The 14885-nt window shown below is 43.1% G+C and overlaps 1 protein-coding gene across 1 annotated transcript; it reads right to left on the bottom strand.

Moving 5' to 3' along the window:
• Positions 1-3336: 3336 nt before the first annotated feature.
• On the bottom strand, positions 3337-14573 carry LOC144937040 (UDP-glucuronosyltransferase 1A5-like). The gene is made up of 5 exons (XM_078864311.1): positions 13707-14573; positions 12354-12485; positions 6643-6730; positions 5350-5569; positions 3337-3671 (listed from the first exon to the last, which is right to left on the bottom strand). Exons 1-5 carry the CDS (start codon positions 14571-14573, stop codon positions 3359-3361), a joined length of 1620 nt encoding a protein of 539 aa, XP_078720437.1. The 3' UTR covers positions 3337-3358.
• Between the last annotated feature and the right edge of the window lie 312 nt (positions 14574-14885).

The following is a 14885-nucleotide window of genomic DNA, read 5'->3' as shown; positions in this document are numbered from 1 at the left end:
ATTAGGAGCACTCCCTTTAAGAGTGTGCTCCTAATCTCAGCTCGTTACCTGTATAAAAGACACCTGGGAGCCAGAAATCTTTCTGATTGAGAGGGGGTCAAATACTTACTACCCCCATTAAAATGCAAATGAATTTATAACATTTTTGACATGCGTTTTTCTGGATTTTTTTGTTGTTATTCTGTCTCTCACTGTTCAAATAAACCTACCATTAAAATGATAGACTGATCATTTTTTTGTCAGTGGGCAAACGTACAAAATCAGCAGGGGATCAAATACTTTTTTCCCTCACTGTACCACTCACTCAGCGGGGGGACGATACTAACAGTTTCGCATGGACTTATACTTTAAAACATAAAAAAACAAGACATGGCATTATAAAATCACTGCAACTGTTATTGTACAATGATTAACAAATTACAATTGAAATCAACGTAATAGAGTAACGTTTTATTTGTAAAATTGTTAAATAATTGGATAGCATCACCCCTGTGGTTTATAATGGTTTCTCTCTCTGTGGGTTTTAGCTACAGGAATCGCGGATAAACGATTTTTATTCAATTGTAATGAAACTTTAAAATGTGTTTTAAATGTAAAACACTTATTTGTGAATTCTTGGGTCTTTCCGATTGTAAATTTAGTTGTTGCCAATCAGACCGGAAAGAACGAGCGTTACTGTGACACACGCACGAAACTATTAACTTTTATATATATACTAGCGGGAAGTACCCGGCGTAGCCCGGCCAAAAAAGACACACACATCGACTTACACACAAACAGACATCGACCCACACACACAAACACATGGACCCATACACACATCGACTCACACACACATACATCGACCCACACACACATCGACCTACACACACACACATGGACTCAAACACATCGACTTACACACCAATCCCTGATGATGCCACAGCTATAGCAATTTTCTCCCTCTGGCGAACCTTAGCGAGGAGCAGGTTGAGAACAAAGGTCTTCCCAGTACCGCCAGGTGCATAAAGGAAAAATATGCCTCCATTTTTAGTCTCAATGTCTTCCAAGATATTCGTGTAGGCTTCTCTTTGTGAATCCATCAGCTTTGGTAAATTTTCCTCAATAAATTAAAGAAGCTCTAAACCATCATAGGATATTTCAGTAGGATCTCTCGAGCAAGGGCATGCAGGTTGTCCCTGTAGGGTGTTGGTAGTCCGATAGACGTGAAGTCTTTTCCACCAATGGAGTGCAGTTTGTCTTCAAGGTAGATACAACTACCACGACTGTCATTAAATTTAGCAATTTTCAGGACCAGATACGTGTAATTGACTAAATTCGCGAAGGTGCAGTAAATAACACCATAATTTGCAAACTATTTAATTGGAAGGTTTGATTTGAATGCGTTATCTTCCAACTGTAGTGTCAATCTGCTCTTGTCCTACGTTTGACACAAATCAAAAGTGCGAGGTCACGATGATCTCAGGTGCAATGATCGTGTTCTCATGTGCACGAACAGCAGCACAATCGAGCATTGGCTGTGATGGCCCCTTTATTGAAGACACAACAATCACATTGTTGTGGGGGGATTTAAGTAACAATAGATAAGCAGACGTCTCATTCAAGATATTACGTCTTCCTCTATTCTTTGTGGAGTGACAAATACATGAATGAGACTACTGTCTGCTTATCTTTCATTCAAGGGTCCATCGCTAGTGATCTTCTGTGGTCATGTCTGGTATACAGAAGGTTATGGGTTTGATCCCGAACCTGACGCTTGCTGTGTATTGGGAGTTTGCTTGTCTCTCTCTCCATGGTCGGGTGGATTTTTCTCCGGGTCATCTGGGTTTTCCCTTCAAATTTAGAAACATGCATTTAGAGTCTGTGACTGAAATACATTTCCACATGATAAGCCACTTCTTTGAGCTATTATTTGTGGCCAGGTCTCTTCTGAAAAAGACCTATACAGCTCAGTGGCCCTTACTTAGGAAAATAATAATAAATAAATCGCCTCATCAATCGGGCCATTGGTAATATGCTACTACCTGATGTTTGGTGATTTGTGAATCATTTATGTCACATGAACAATTACCAAATATATATATTTTCAATATTTTAAGTGCTGATGTATCTGTCTGCAACCACTGAATTGACTGAACATACATTATCCTAAGTTTTTGATTACGTTTCTTTAATGAAAATCAAATCACAACATTAAATTGTAAGCAGCGAATCATCTCACATCATGTTTAAGAACAGCATTTTCTTAGATTTTTTTTAAAGGCAATTCGGCAAAAGGATGGCCCGCTGCCTGAATCAAGCATACGTTTGAAAGAAGGTTGAAACAATATCCCTGCTTAAAATGTGGGTTTATAAAAAAAAAATAGCGTGTCAAGTGGACAAATTACGCAACTCAAGCGAGATCACTGTTGCCCCTTTTTCAGGAACATCGTGATGCTCGGTTACGTTGAAGCATTTGATTAAGCCAAGTACACTCTGTCCAGAAACATACTAGTTAATTTTCAACGGGGAAGATAACTGCGTTCTGCAATTGCTCATTACAGAGTTGGAGGCAAGGGACAGGCGAAATGAGTACTATGGAGATTATTGATCTAGTCATGCAATAGCCGAATTACTTTGTGTATTTTCTCCTAAAATTGCCACAACATCAAGTGCGTACTGCCGGTACTACGGTTGGATCTCTGAGCCTTGAGACACCTGTCCACTTGATCACCTTGTGACGTCAAAGTTTTATAGAAAGAAATCAACAAGAGGCCAATTACCAGACCCAATACAAACTAAGATGACCGTACAAAACCAGTCTCAATCGCTAATATTCAAAGTGTCTCTAAAGCCATGTCCCACGCGTCGCCAATATCTACTTGCTAAGAGCACTTGAATGAAATTAGCCAGACACTATTTTAAGAAAACACATTCAAGGGAATAACATTCGCATTCAACTTCAGAAAACAAAATCAGCAAAATCATATTGTTATAGTAATAGGTTTTTACCCTTTCAACTGGTACAAAACTGACACCTTTATACAAGGCATCATGTTTGCAATAACCACAACACAAGCAGTCAAAATGCAAACAAAAAGAAACAACTCTGATGATGATAATGATATGCACTGTCCTTGAAGTTGATTGGTCCACACCCGAGACAGCTTATCTTAGAGCCTAGTCTCCATTGATGTTATTGCAAACATGATGCCTTGTATAAAGGTGTCAGTTTTGTACCAGTTGAAAGGGTAAAAACCTATTACTATATTTAGCCACTGGTAAAGGAGGTCTCATAGTGTTAATCATATTGTTTTCGAAGATATTTACACGTGCACTAAATATAATATAGATTTATTTATTTTTGCTCCGGATAAAATCATTTGTGTGTTTTAGAGGCTGCCATTCCTTTTCTTGCAGTGGCGTTACTGTGTTTGGCCCTACAGAGCCAGCGACAGCAGATCGTGATGAGCGCAGTCAACACGCTTGTCACCAGGACTATGGCTGCCAGCAAAAACGCCGCCACATCAAAGCCGGCCTCCTGGTACCAGGTGAGGTGGTGAGCTGCCACTCGCAGGTGCTCCGCACCGTGCCGCATCACAAACTCCACCCAGAACACTGCCCTGTCCATGGGCTTCTGCGGCTGGTCGTGGTGCAGACGCGAGAGAAGTGATACCTTCTCCTTGTAGCTGCTAAGAAAATCAGACACGGCAAAGGATGCAGTAGGTCTCTATTTGGTGTTTGAACACCTTAACACCTGTTTTATTGCCATAAAGGGTAAAGCCTATTCTTGGATTTATTTTCGTTATTTTGATACTGCCATAAAGGTCCCACAAATAGGCGACAGTATGTTCTGTACGTATGTTGGACTTCTTTTCGCATCGTACGTAGCCAACCGCGATAATCGGAGGTGCGGGGCAAGGACTAAACGCAAACAGCAGTATCATCCATTTCGCATGACCATCAAGACCCACCAGCGGCTGCTATAACACCGCGACCACCACTGCAGTCGCTTTGGGCAAGGAGTCCCCTGTATTAGGTTGAACTAATAGGCTATTCTGGACCCTAATTGCACGTGACGGCTTTAGTGCATGCTTTGAGTTTCTGCTAATCAATTTTAATTACATCTAGTTGACTAGTTAAAAGAAAATGATGTTGAAGAATTAACTAATGCACCTTTCATAGGCTCATCAGAGCTCCCTCCAGCCCATTAATTTACGTCGACTGCGCTTAATCATCGTTGGAATGTTTTCATACCCACGCCAGCAATGTATACTCGTTAATATATATAAATTCGTGCACCACTTATATTACGGAGCACAAAGAGAGATTATTAGTGCACGTGGCACGGCCTTCTGTATATCTGACTATCAGTATGTCGAGCGCAATGTTGATTTACAAGGAGTCGAAATCAAATGCAACGTCGCCTCAGGACGCTGCGCATATTCATCCCCCGTATCTGGAAACTTTGGCAAATTGTATGGTCGTCTCTTTAATTGCTGGAATGATCGCAATGGACTCTTTTTCGTGGTGGCGAGGAGGGATGTAATTGCAGTCCTCCCTCAACAAGGGGTGTATGGGGGGGGGCTGTATTCAGAGGACGCTCCTTCTGGTATTTGTTTAGAGAGGCATCAGCTCAAGTCAGTTATTCAGCCCACCAACGATGCCGTGATTTCTCACGATCCGAGGTCATGATACAATGCAGATTGGAATAACACGAAAAAATGTGTCATTGTCTCTACCGTCCGATTTCTACAGTATTCTCACTTTTTTGTCTCCATCGGTACAGATATTTTGCCCTCTGTAAGCCTGAATGTATAGATTATTGTCAATAATTAAATCAATGATTACACTCACGATCCAATACGTGTATTTGGAGCATAATAAATGATTAAATTAACGCATTACCACTTGACAGCATGCATTGTGACATTTACCCGAGACATTAAAGAAATATTCTTTGTGAATGTTATCAAAAGTGCAATGTTTTATATCTTAAAGCTCTCTACCATGATTTTGGTAGACATTATATACGTCATTGAAATAAACACAAAAAGTAGTTCTATAGAAATTAGTTTTCAATCTAGATTTCGAAGTGCATAGCTCCAGTGGCTTCCTAATATTGGAAGAAAGAGCATTCCAATCGACCGCAGAAGCGCATCTGAAAGCGCGCGATGCAGTGACAGTCTTTGTTCGATGGTTCGAGCGGAAATCTTACGAAATTCAACTCATAATCAAATTGCAAAAGCCACAAAGTAAGATAGTTTGGCATGGCAGAGTGAGATGGGACTGCACGCCTTTCCTACACAAGCTCCCACCGGTGCGATATTATCAGCCAATCGCTTGAGACGCACCGACCCACCACCGTACCTCTTGTGGATGGCCATTATGGAGATGGACGAGGCGAGAGAGCCAGCGTCGAGGGAGTGAATGTTGAGCACCAGTGCTGCACCCTTGCTTTGCATGCGGGCCATGTTTTCGAACTGGTCCCCGAAGAGTGGCAGGCCGAGCATGGGGACGCCATAGCAGATGGCCTCGTAGATGCCGTGCGATCCCCCGTGCGTCACGAATACACGAGTCTTAGCGTGGGCTGCACCATCACAGCCAGACAGGAACACAACGCATATTCGGATGTTCTTTTGAACACTTTGTTCAATAAACTATAAACTAAAACTATAAACTGATTTTATTTTGCGATGTAAGGCCCACTGAGCTATATAGCCCTTTTCCAGAAGCGACCTGCCCACAAATAATAGCTCAACTAAGTGGCTTATCATATGGAAATGTATAGCAGCCAAATACTCTAAACGGATGTTTTTAATTGTAAAGTGATAAATCAGAGGAAACTCCACGCAACCACGGGGAGAACATACAAATTTCAAATATCCAAACGCCACATATACAGGCATGAAGGTTGAGATCGAACCCACGACCTCCTGTATACCTGGCGAGATAGTTCATATCACTGAGCGATACATAGCTTTGGAACTGGAACATAAAGTGGCTTTGGTCAAATAATAATACTTTGAGATGTTGTACAAGCATGTTTTTCTCAGTTTGTGATGGTACGTTAGCTCAATTCTAATTCTCAGCCATAACCATATCTGACGTTCGGGCCGGATGCTCTGAGCTATCGGCAAAAGAATAGTAACAGTCTCATGCCGTTCACATAGCCAGGGCATGACTAGTTTATACGACAGTGTATTTTACTGAAGTACATTTTTAGTTTTTTCTCCGCTGGTGCGTCATCTGGTCCAACACCAGCGGAGACGGGGCTCTAAGAAAAGCTGTCTCGGGTGTGGACCAATCAATTTCAAGGACAGTGCATATCATTATCAGAGTTGTCTCTTTTTGTTTTCATTTTGACTGCTTGTGTTGTGGTTATTGCAAACATGATCCCTTGTATAAAGGTGTCAGTTTTAGTGCCAGGTAAAAGGGTTAAACCCTACTACTATCTCAACACCTGTTTGTTACCAGATAAAAGGGGGAAACCTATTCTCATACGTGTGTTGGACACAACTATTATTTGCTCCCTGGATTCCAGATGTCCAGAAACACTTTAGGGCTTGCTTGAAAATGAGTTGATGCTGTTTAAAAAATAAATAAAGTATGCACTTTTAAAAATGTTGATTATAATTACAGTATAGGTGTTACCACACGCACCTAGGAGGTCCCTCTGTGGTAACCAGGGCATCACTTTTGTGTTGTTAGAGAGCTTTTCGACAGTTGGTCCTTCATAGCGCCATAAAACCTTTGGAGTAAAACATAAACGAATCAGCAGAGTTTTCACCAGCAATCAATGCTCTAGATATCGTGTCACGCAAGCTAATTCTATATATATTGTAATCACCTTCCATGGTACGACACAATGTAAGTAATGGGTGTGAAAAGTTAAAGGGCCCAACTGCATTCAATGTGCGTGTGTATTAAAATAATTGCATACTGACGAGCTTGTTTCATTGCTCCAAGAGAAAATAAAGAATATTGGTGAGAATATAGAAGAAAAACATTGATGTCTGCTGGTTATATTGACATTTTCAGTCCATATGCACTCTCTAGGCTATGCATAATCAGCTTGTTGTCCTTCCCTCGCACCTTCGATTAGCACGATTGGCTATGTATGGTGCAAAATAAGTTCAACATACATACAACCAGTGGCGGCTTGTCAATAGAGGGCGCTGGGGCGCCGCCCCCATCAAGATTCAAGAAATATACATATACAAAAATTATATAAAAATACATAAATAAAATATTTTTTTCATACGATGTGCCTGCTGGTAGGAAGAAAAGCATCAGCATTTAATAAAAACTGGCTTTAATCGGTCAACTATTTTCTATGTTTTTCAATGTGTTTCATGCGGGACGTCGGACAAATGGATGTCTATGTGAGACTTTAAATTTTCGGACAGCATGTGACCTGAAGCTGGTCTCTAATTGGTTTCTTAAAGATTCTCCTCAGGGCGCAAGTCGTTGCGTCCCTGGCCAATCAGAATTGGATACATGTTATTTTATCCAATCTGATTGGTTCTTGTCACCTGTCATTCAACTTTACGCTCTGGGCCACTACTGCGAGTGCGCAGGCGACACCACTTCGACACTTGCTAGGCTGATCAAATTTTTTGTGTAAACAATGGCAGCAGTTCATCCAAATTCTGTAATTTATTTACAAAAAAACCCTTTCACAAGGCTTTCGCTGGAAGAAATAAAAAAGATAAAGGATCTCGGACCGGACCAACCCGATTTACAAATCCAGCAGCAGGCCAGTGACAGAGGACGAAGCTACACACGAAGCTTCACCCGCGCTTGTTATGAGAAACGGAGGTGGCTGGCTGGATGTGATGTTAGCAATTCTCTTTTTTGTTTTCCCTGTCTTTTATTTCAAAGTGTCGGCACTGAAGTTTTGTGGACAACGACGGGGGTAAGAGACCTCAAACATCTCTCTGACAAATGCAAACGTCATGAAAGTAGCCGCAGCCATATTGATAATAGCATGAAACTAACGTTTTTAGGCAGAGTTAGCATTGCTGAACAACTAGATGAAGGCTACAGGATTGGCATTAGAAGGCACAACGAAGAGGTGACAAAAAATCGACACATACTGTCCAGGATAATAGACTGTGTGAAATTTTGTGGAGCATTTGAGTTGGCGTTACGTGGCCATGATGAGAGTGAGAGCTCAGATAACCCCGGTATATTTCGCGGGTTGGTGGATTTTGTTGCCTCTCTTGATGGAGCATTGAAAGAGCACCTTGACAGTGCTACTGTATTTAAGGGAACGTCGAAAACTATACAGAACGAGCTACTGGACTGTATGTTGTCTGTTACAAGAGAAGAAATAATCAAAGAAGTCCAGACAAGTAGTTTTTTTTATCAATCCAGGCAGATGAAACAACAGATATTGCCACACAGTCCCAACTTGTGCTTGTGCTGCGCTACATCGACGACAAAAATAACGTGCAGGAAAGATTTGTTGAGTTCATCCCTCTGCAGTCAGCTACAGCTGAGTCCATTGCTACTGCACTAAAAGAGCGTCTTGCTTCTATCCTTCCTAAGGATCAGAAAAGTAAGCTCATCTGCCAGGCATATGATGGGGCCAGCGTGATGAGGGGTGCCACTGCAGGTGTTCAGAGAAAAATACAAGATGTGTACCCAAATGCCCACTACATCCACTGCTACGCACATCAGCTCAACCTGATAATGCAACAGGCCACGTCTCACATATCCAAGACGAGAATATTTTTTTCTAACATTGGTGGATTTGCCAGCTTTTTTTCTAAGTCACCCAAGTGGACATGTTTTCTGGATAAAGTGGTTGCCCATAGACTGCCAAGATCCAGCAACATCAGATGGAACTTTCATAGCCGTGCCATTAATACTGTTTTTGAGCACAGAGAGGATCTCATTCACTGTTTTGAGAGCATACAAGACTCAGGTGACTTCGACCCCAATACTGTCAGAGAAGCAGGAGCCCTGGCCATGCTACTGGAGGATGAGGATTTTAAGTTCTTTCTGGAACTTTATCACCACATCATGCCACATGTAGACTTCCTCTATGCCAAGCTCCAGAAAAAGAACATTGATTCAGTCCATATCAAAGTGAGCATCCAACAGTTCCAACAATAAATACAAAAGATCAGGTAACTTTATTCCTGTAATATGATCATTATTTGCTTTCTCTTTCATTTTTAACTCTCTTTATCCTTTGCCAAAATTATAATAAATTATCTTTGTCCTTTGCAGAAACTCTCTCCACTCCATTGGTGAGCAAAGCAGTGGTTCTTGTCCAACAAAGAGGCACCGGGCGCTCAGTTCGGAAGACCGTGAAAGGATTGCAGCAGAGGTGAGTTTGTTATAGAAATCAGTCAAAATACCATTTTACATTATTGTTGTGCTGCAGAGATGTCCTGCCTACATATCATATTCTACAGACTCAAGAAAACATTTTTAGTTTGGTATAAATCCTAACAAAAATCTTAATTTTAATATACAATAGCATCCCAAAAATAATAAATTGGCAACATAAAAATAAATGATCAAATGAAATTTGAAACCACCAAAAACTACAGTCTTGTATGGGACAAAAACTCAAATGGCTCTATTTTTCTTTTGAAAGTAATTGCAACTGTGACAATTAGTGGTCTACTCCAGGCTACTACCTTACATTTATATATCTATTTGTTTAATTATCTCTATAGGTCTGTGACACAATCCTGGGACACACTAGGGAGCGTTTCTCCTTCACAGACCACCTTGTCTGTGCCACCTTGTTGCAGGGGGACAGGTTTGATGAGTACAAGGATACCTTTCCTGAAGATGCATTGAGCAGCACCATGAAAGCGTACCCGATGCTCAGTGGAAGCAAGCTGAAGACGGAGCTCAGTCTCATCTACAGCAAGGAAGAGTTCAGAGCCTGCCGTGGTGCTGTGGACCTATTCCAGCTGTTTATGGAGAATAATCTCGAAGAAGTCTTTTCCGAAACTGTGACTCTCCTAAAAGTTATCATTACCACACCCATGACCACGGCTGAAGCTGAGAGGTGCTTCTCAACCTTGAAACGAATAAAAACTTTTCTCAGAAACACCATGACCCAGGAGAGGCTGAATGCACTGGCATTGCTGTCCATGGAAAAGAGACTTGTTACGGAGATGACTGACTTTAATCAGAGAGTAGTTGAGAAATTTGCTGGCCAGAAAGAAAGAAGAGTAAAATTCATGTTCAAGTAGGAAGCATGCTTTTTGGTACTTTGGTCTGAAATGTATATAAAAGAGAAACATTTATGTTCAAGTAGGAAACATGCTTTTTGGTACTTCTTTTGGTCTGAAATGTAAATAAAGATCATCAAATTTATATTCAAGTAGTCAAAATGGTTTTTGGTAATGCTTTATATTTATTTGCCCCCCTCAATAAAATAAAAAAAATGCGCCCCCCAAAAATAAATATCACCAGCCGCCACTGCATACAACCATACAATTATGGGACATCGTCGAACACTGTGATGTTGGATTACTCTGCATCTTTGATCTAGATGTAATGTCAGAAAAATATACCCATGCGGGATTTGGCCAGTGGGAATTAACGTTTAACAGTCAAGCAAATGAGTAAAGTACATGCCAGTCTTTAAAGGTAAGCCAACGCCCCCAGATTTAAGTATTGTCTAATAAGGCAAGATACAAATATATAACAACTAAAAAATAACAGTTCAATTTAAAAGTAACCCAGTAACTTAGTGATGTATAAAATCCAGTGTTTAAAAGTAGGTTACAGAGTACACAACTCATTGTAAATGATTGTCAGATGTAATTGTAAATGAGGCAATAATGCAATGTCTTGTACAATGACTGCAAATATTGTCTCGGGAATTAATCACATGAGGAGCAATGCCTTGGATATCCAACAGTGCGATTGTAAAACTCACGTGGCCACAATGTCAATCTGCAGCAGTGTGAATATTTAAATTAATGTTTCAATATTACACGAAAAAATATAAGCAATATGTAACTGGATTGTTTGCGCATTTGTATTAAGATCTGTTGTCAGCGACCATGGGGAAACCTGTTCTCTGGGACCTTCCACAATTATGATTATCGCGCGCAAGGCCTTGCCAAGCCAAGTGACAGTTGCCACTTCATCAGCAGCGTGGAGGGCCATAAAGGCATAAACCTCCGTCGAGTCCAGTCAGAGGGCAATCGTTGACAATGTGCGACACGGTCAGTCACTGACGACATGCACAGAGTGGGTTGTGGACACGCTGATCGCAGGTGTGGAGGTTGGCTGCACATAAGACCCAGGCCTGTACGGAAACTGCTGAGCAGGGCCCATGACGTGGCGAGTTGATGCCAGGAAGACGAATGGTGAGGATGAGGGATGAGAAAGTTGTTCTTGATACCTTTCACTATGCAAGGAGGGTAGCTTCTTGCATTGGGAAGCGAGCTGGAAGGCACTTGGTTCATATTCATTTCCTCAACTCAATGGCTGGATATACATAAATACTAATGTAATGCGAGCGTAAATGGGAAGGCCGGATGTGACGATCCGGGAGGGAGGAGTCAGGGTCACGTGGGAGAGAGGTCATAGGAGGGAGGCCGGAAGAGATCAGGGCCAGTCGATGGAGTGAAGAGGCGGGACCACGTTGGGTGGCCGCCGCGCCATCGGCCACGTGGCTGATGGGGCTTGGCACACCGTCGGCCAGGGTGTGCAGAGCGAGAGCAGAGTGTGCGGGGCACACGTAGCTAGTGAGTGACTAGCAGAGTGTGCGGGGCACACGTAGCTAGTGAGTGACTAGCAGAGTGTGCGGGGCACACGGGGCTAGCAGAGTGGCTAGCAGAGTGTGCGGGGCACACGGGGCTAGCGGAGTGGCTAGCAGAGTGTGCGGGGCACACGGGGCTAGCGGAGTGGCTAGCAGAGCATGCGGGGCACGCGAGAGGAGCGTGCGTGGCACGTGAGAGGAGACGACGCTGGTCCGTGGAGGAGACCGGTGGGGTGCGGAGAAGAACCTAAATAAAGGACGAACGGAGACCAACATCGCCTGACAGAGTCCTTTATTACACTAACACACTGGGTCCAATGACAACCACTCTCAGGTGGCCCTCACATAGCAGGGCTTCGACTTCTACTTGTGTTTTGCATCAACACATATGTATGATATGTAACTCTTAAAAGCTATCTATATTTTTACAGCTCATAAGAGACCCATTGATGTCACCTTCTTCCAGCAGCAATCAATTAAAACATAACTGACATAACCCTTGGTTATACCTTGTGCAATCATGTAACATGTATTTTGTCAAAGTTGAGTTGGATTTATATTTTGGAAGCCGTGGGAGAGGACCACATTGATTCAGCCATCTGCATGTGATGCGTAATTTCCTTATTACCTTTTGTGGGATTCTGCCCAGGCCCTCTGCAAGAATGTTTGCTATTCTATAAGGAATGGCTGACACCAAGGATCCAAATGACACCACCACCACACCATGCTCCCCAGAACTCTGCACAAACGCCTCCAAATCCTGCAAAAGAATAACCACACACATGCATTAAATAGGCGTTTTATATTTGTCACAGTGTCTAATTATATTCTCTAGTGTGTAAACATATAATAAAAACAGGTTGCTTTTGTACACCTGTCATTTAAATGCAATTTAGCTATCCTTAGCAAGAAATTATATATTTGTAGATTTATTTCCCCAGAAATTAAACTCTGCCAACTGTTTCCCAACTTGCTTCCATTATATGAATATTATCCATATGAGCAGAGCATGTCACAAACCTAATACTTAATTGTATTATACTGAAGAAACGATGTTTTCAGTTTATCTATGTGTAGTGCTGAACTTTACGCGGACAACTTCTTCTTTTTCCGTCATCACTTTATTTTATCAAACTAAGCACAAGCACATTCCGCCACCCAGACTCCAGCGCGTTCTCCGCTCGCTCGCCGCGCTCCGCTGGCCTCGCTCACTCCGTTCTCTCCCTCTCTCTCTCCGTCTCTTTCTCCCCCGACTCTCCTCTCTGCTTCGCCCGTCTCGGCTTTGATCATCTCGCTCTCCCTCGGCTTTTCCGTCTCACTCCAGCTGTTGCTCTTTCTCTCGGCTTCTCCTTCTCACTCCGACTGTCTCTCTCTCATCTCCGCCTCACTCCAACCGTCGCTCTCTCTTGGCTTCTCCATCTCACTCTGACTGTCTCTCCGTTCCCGTTCCACTGCTAGCCTATCCTTCCTCTCCTCTTCTTCTCCTGCTCCACCGCTACCCTATTCTATCTCTCATATCTTCTTCGTCTCCGTCTCTACTGCTAACCTATTCTTCTTCTGCTCCGACCGTCTCAGTCCAGCTCCCAGCACAACTCCCCGTCTCACTCTCACGCTCCCGTATTTATCCCCGTTCCTATTAATTTCCAATTAATTAACCGGCGTCCCCCCCCCCCCCCCCGACGCCCCGCGCCCGCGGCCCCTGCTGCCACCTGCTCCCATCCCCAGACTTACTGGCGCCACCTCGTCCCTGACAACAACAACCGGCCAATCACTGCCCTGCATCCCATAATTACCTAACGAGCCGTCTCCGTCCGGCCATCGTGCTCCAGCAACACCTGCTTGTCCTGATATGACCCCACTGTCCACAACCCACACGTGTTTACAATTTCCCCCCTTGGCGCGTGTTAAACCACTACATATGTGTAAGCGTGAATATAAGAGCAAATTACTCGTATAGGTAAAGAGTGGAGGAAAAAAATACCTGTGGAAGAGGTTTAGCTTCACCGGATGTCATACCTCCGACATTCACCATGTTGGGCATAGTCGGGCGGGGATAGTCAAAGACAAAGTCTGTCCGGTGCAGCCAGATGGACGCATTGCTAAGCAGCTCCATGGCCGTGACGTCCCGGCCCAGGTGGCGCCTGGCCAGCTCATCAAAGCGTTTCAGAAGGAAGTCAATACACAGGTGATCCTGCTTTAAACCCATAAACATGTTGGTGACCCGCTCGGGGAAACTCATTTGGTCTGTGAAGCCTGACATACTTTGGGGAACGTACGACGATGGTGCTGGGCAGTGGGCAGCTTTTAAGTCGATATTGCATGGAATACCACGCATAAGAAATATTGACGGGAGCCCCAGTGCATCAGCTAAAATTGCTCCACATGGATCTATTGGGTCAGCGAGAAGAACCTCGAAGTTATAGGTTCGAAGTCGCTGCATCACAGCAACATTGCCAAGTAAGCTATCACACATTCCGGCAAACTTCTTGTTCATACTCTCCAAGCTCCTAAAGGTGAATTCTGTAACGCCATCCGTTTCTCTAAATACCACTTCTCGTAAAAACGTGTCTAACATGTTATGTTTTTCAACAAAGGGCACAGGGAAGGTCTCCGAGTCTAGCCCAGGCGTCTCCCCCACCATTAGATTACCTGTCGTGGGCAATGCCACGACCACTCGGTGACCACGCCGAGACACGGCGAGGGACAGATCACGCAGGCTCATCCAGTGGCTGCCATCAGTTGGGTACACCAGCATGCCACCCACAGCACGGTCACCGTCAGATTTCTCCTGGCCCACGGCCATGTGCATGAAGGCGAGGGTTTGAGCAAAGATGAAACACCACCGCATGGCCTGGCAAAAACAATACACAATTGATCGAAATATAGTCGTGGTTTAGCTATTGTCTTATTTTTTTTAGTTGGTTAATATTTCAGGTAGAAATTGTGATAACTCTAAAGACTAGAGATAGGATGAAGCCAAATTTGGATTAAATTAGATTTGCTGTGGCACTTTTCTCGGAGTTGATAAATCCAAATATGTATTCAAAATCGTATGCATTTTTGGGCAGAGATGTTCAGCCTGTAAATTTAGTGTGTTTAAGTGTAAATCTGTGGTACACAGTTACACACTGCATATTACATACATAGCATTTATATTACA

This window comes from Lampetra fluviatilis, chromosome 1, assembly GCF_964198595.1.
Source record: "Lampetra fluviatilis chromosome 1, kcLamFluv1.1, whole genome shotgun sequence".
Taxonomy (NCBI): domain Eukaryota; kingdom Metazoa; phylum Chordata; class Hyperoartia; order Petromyzontiformes; family Petromyzontidae; genus Lampetra; species Lampetra fluviatilis.
This window is presented reverse-complemented; position numbering and strand designations above follow the sequence as displayed.

What these genes read in the sequence shown, in the direction of transcription:
- LOC144937040 (XM_078864311.1), bottom strand. Translation starts at nt 14,573, where the DNA reads ATGCGGTGGTGTTTCATCTTTGCTCAAACCCTCGCCTTCATGCACATG. An exon ending in TGGGCAGAATCCCACAAAAG is followed by an intron (nt 6,731 to 12,353) that starts GTAATAAGGAAA and finishes TTTACTCCAAAG; the next exon opens with GTTTTATGGCGCTATGAAGG. An exon ending in ATAATGGCCATCCACAAGAG is followed by an intron (nt 3,672 to 5,349) that starts GTACGGTGGTGG and finishes TGATTTTCTTAG; the next exon opens with CAGCTACAAGGAGAAGGTAT.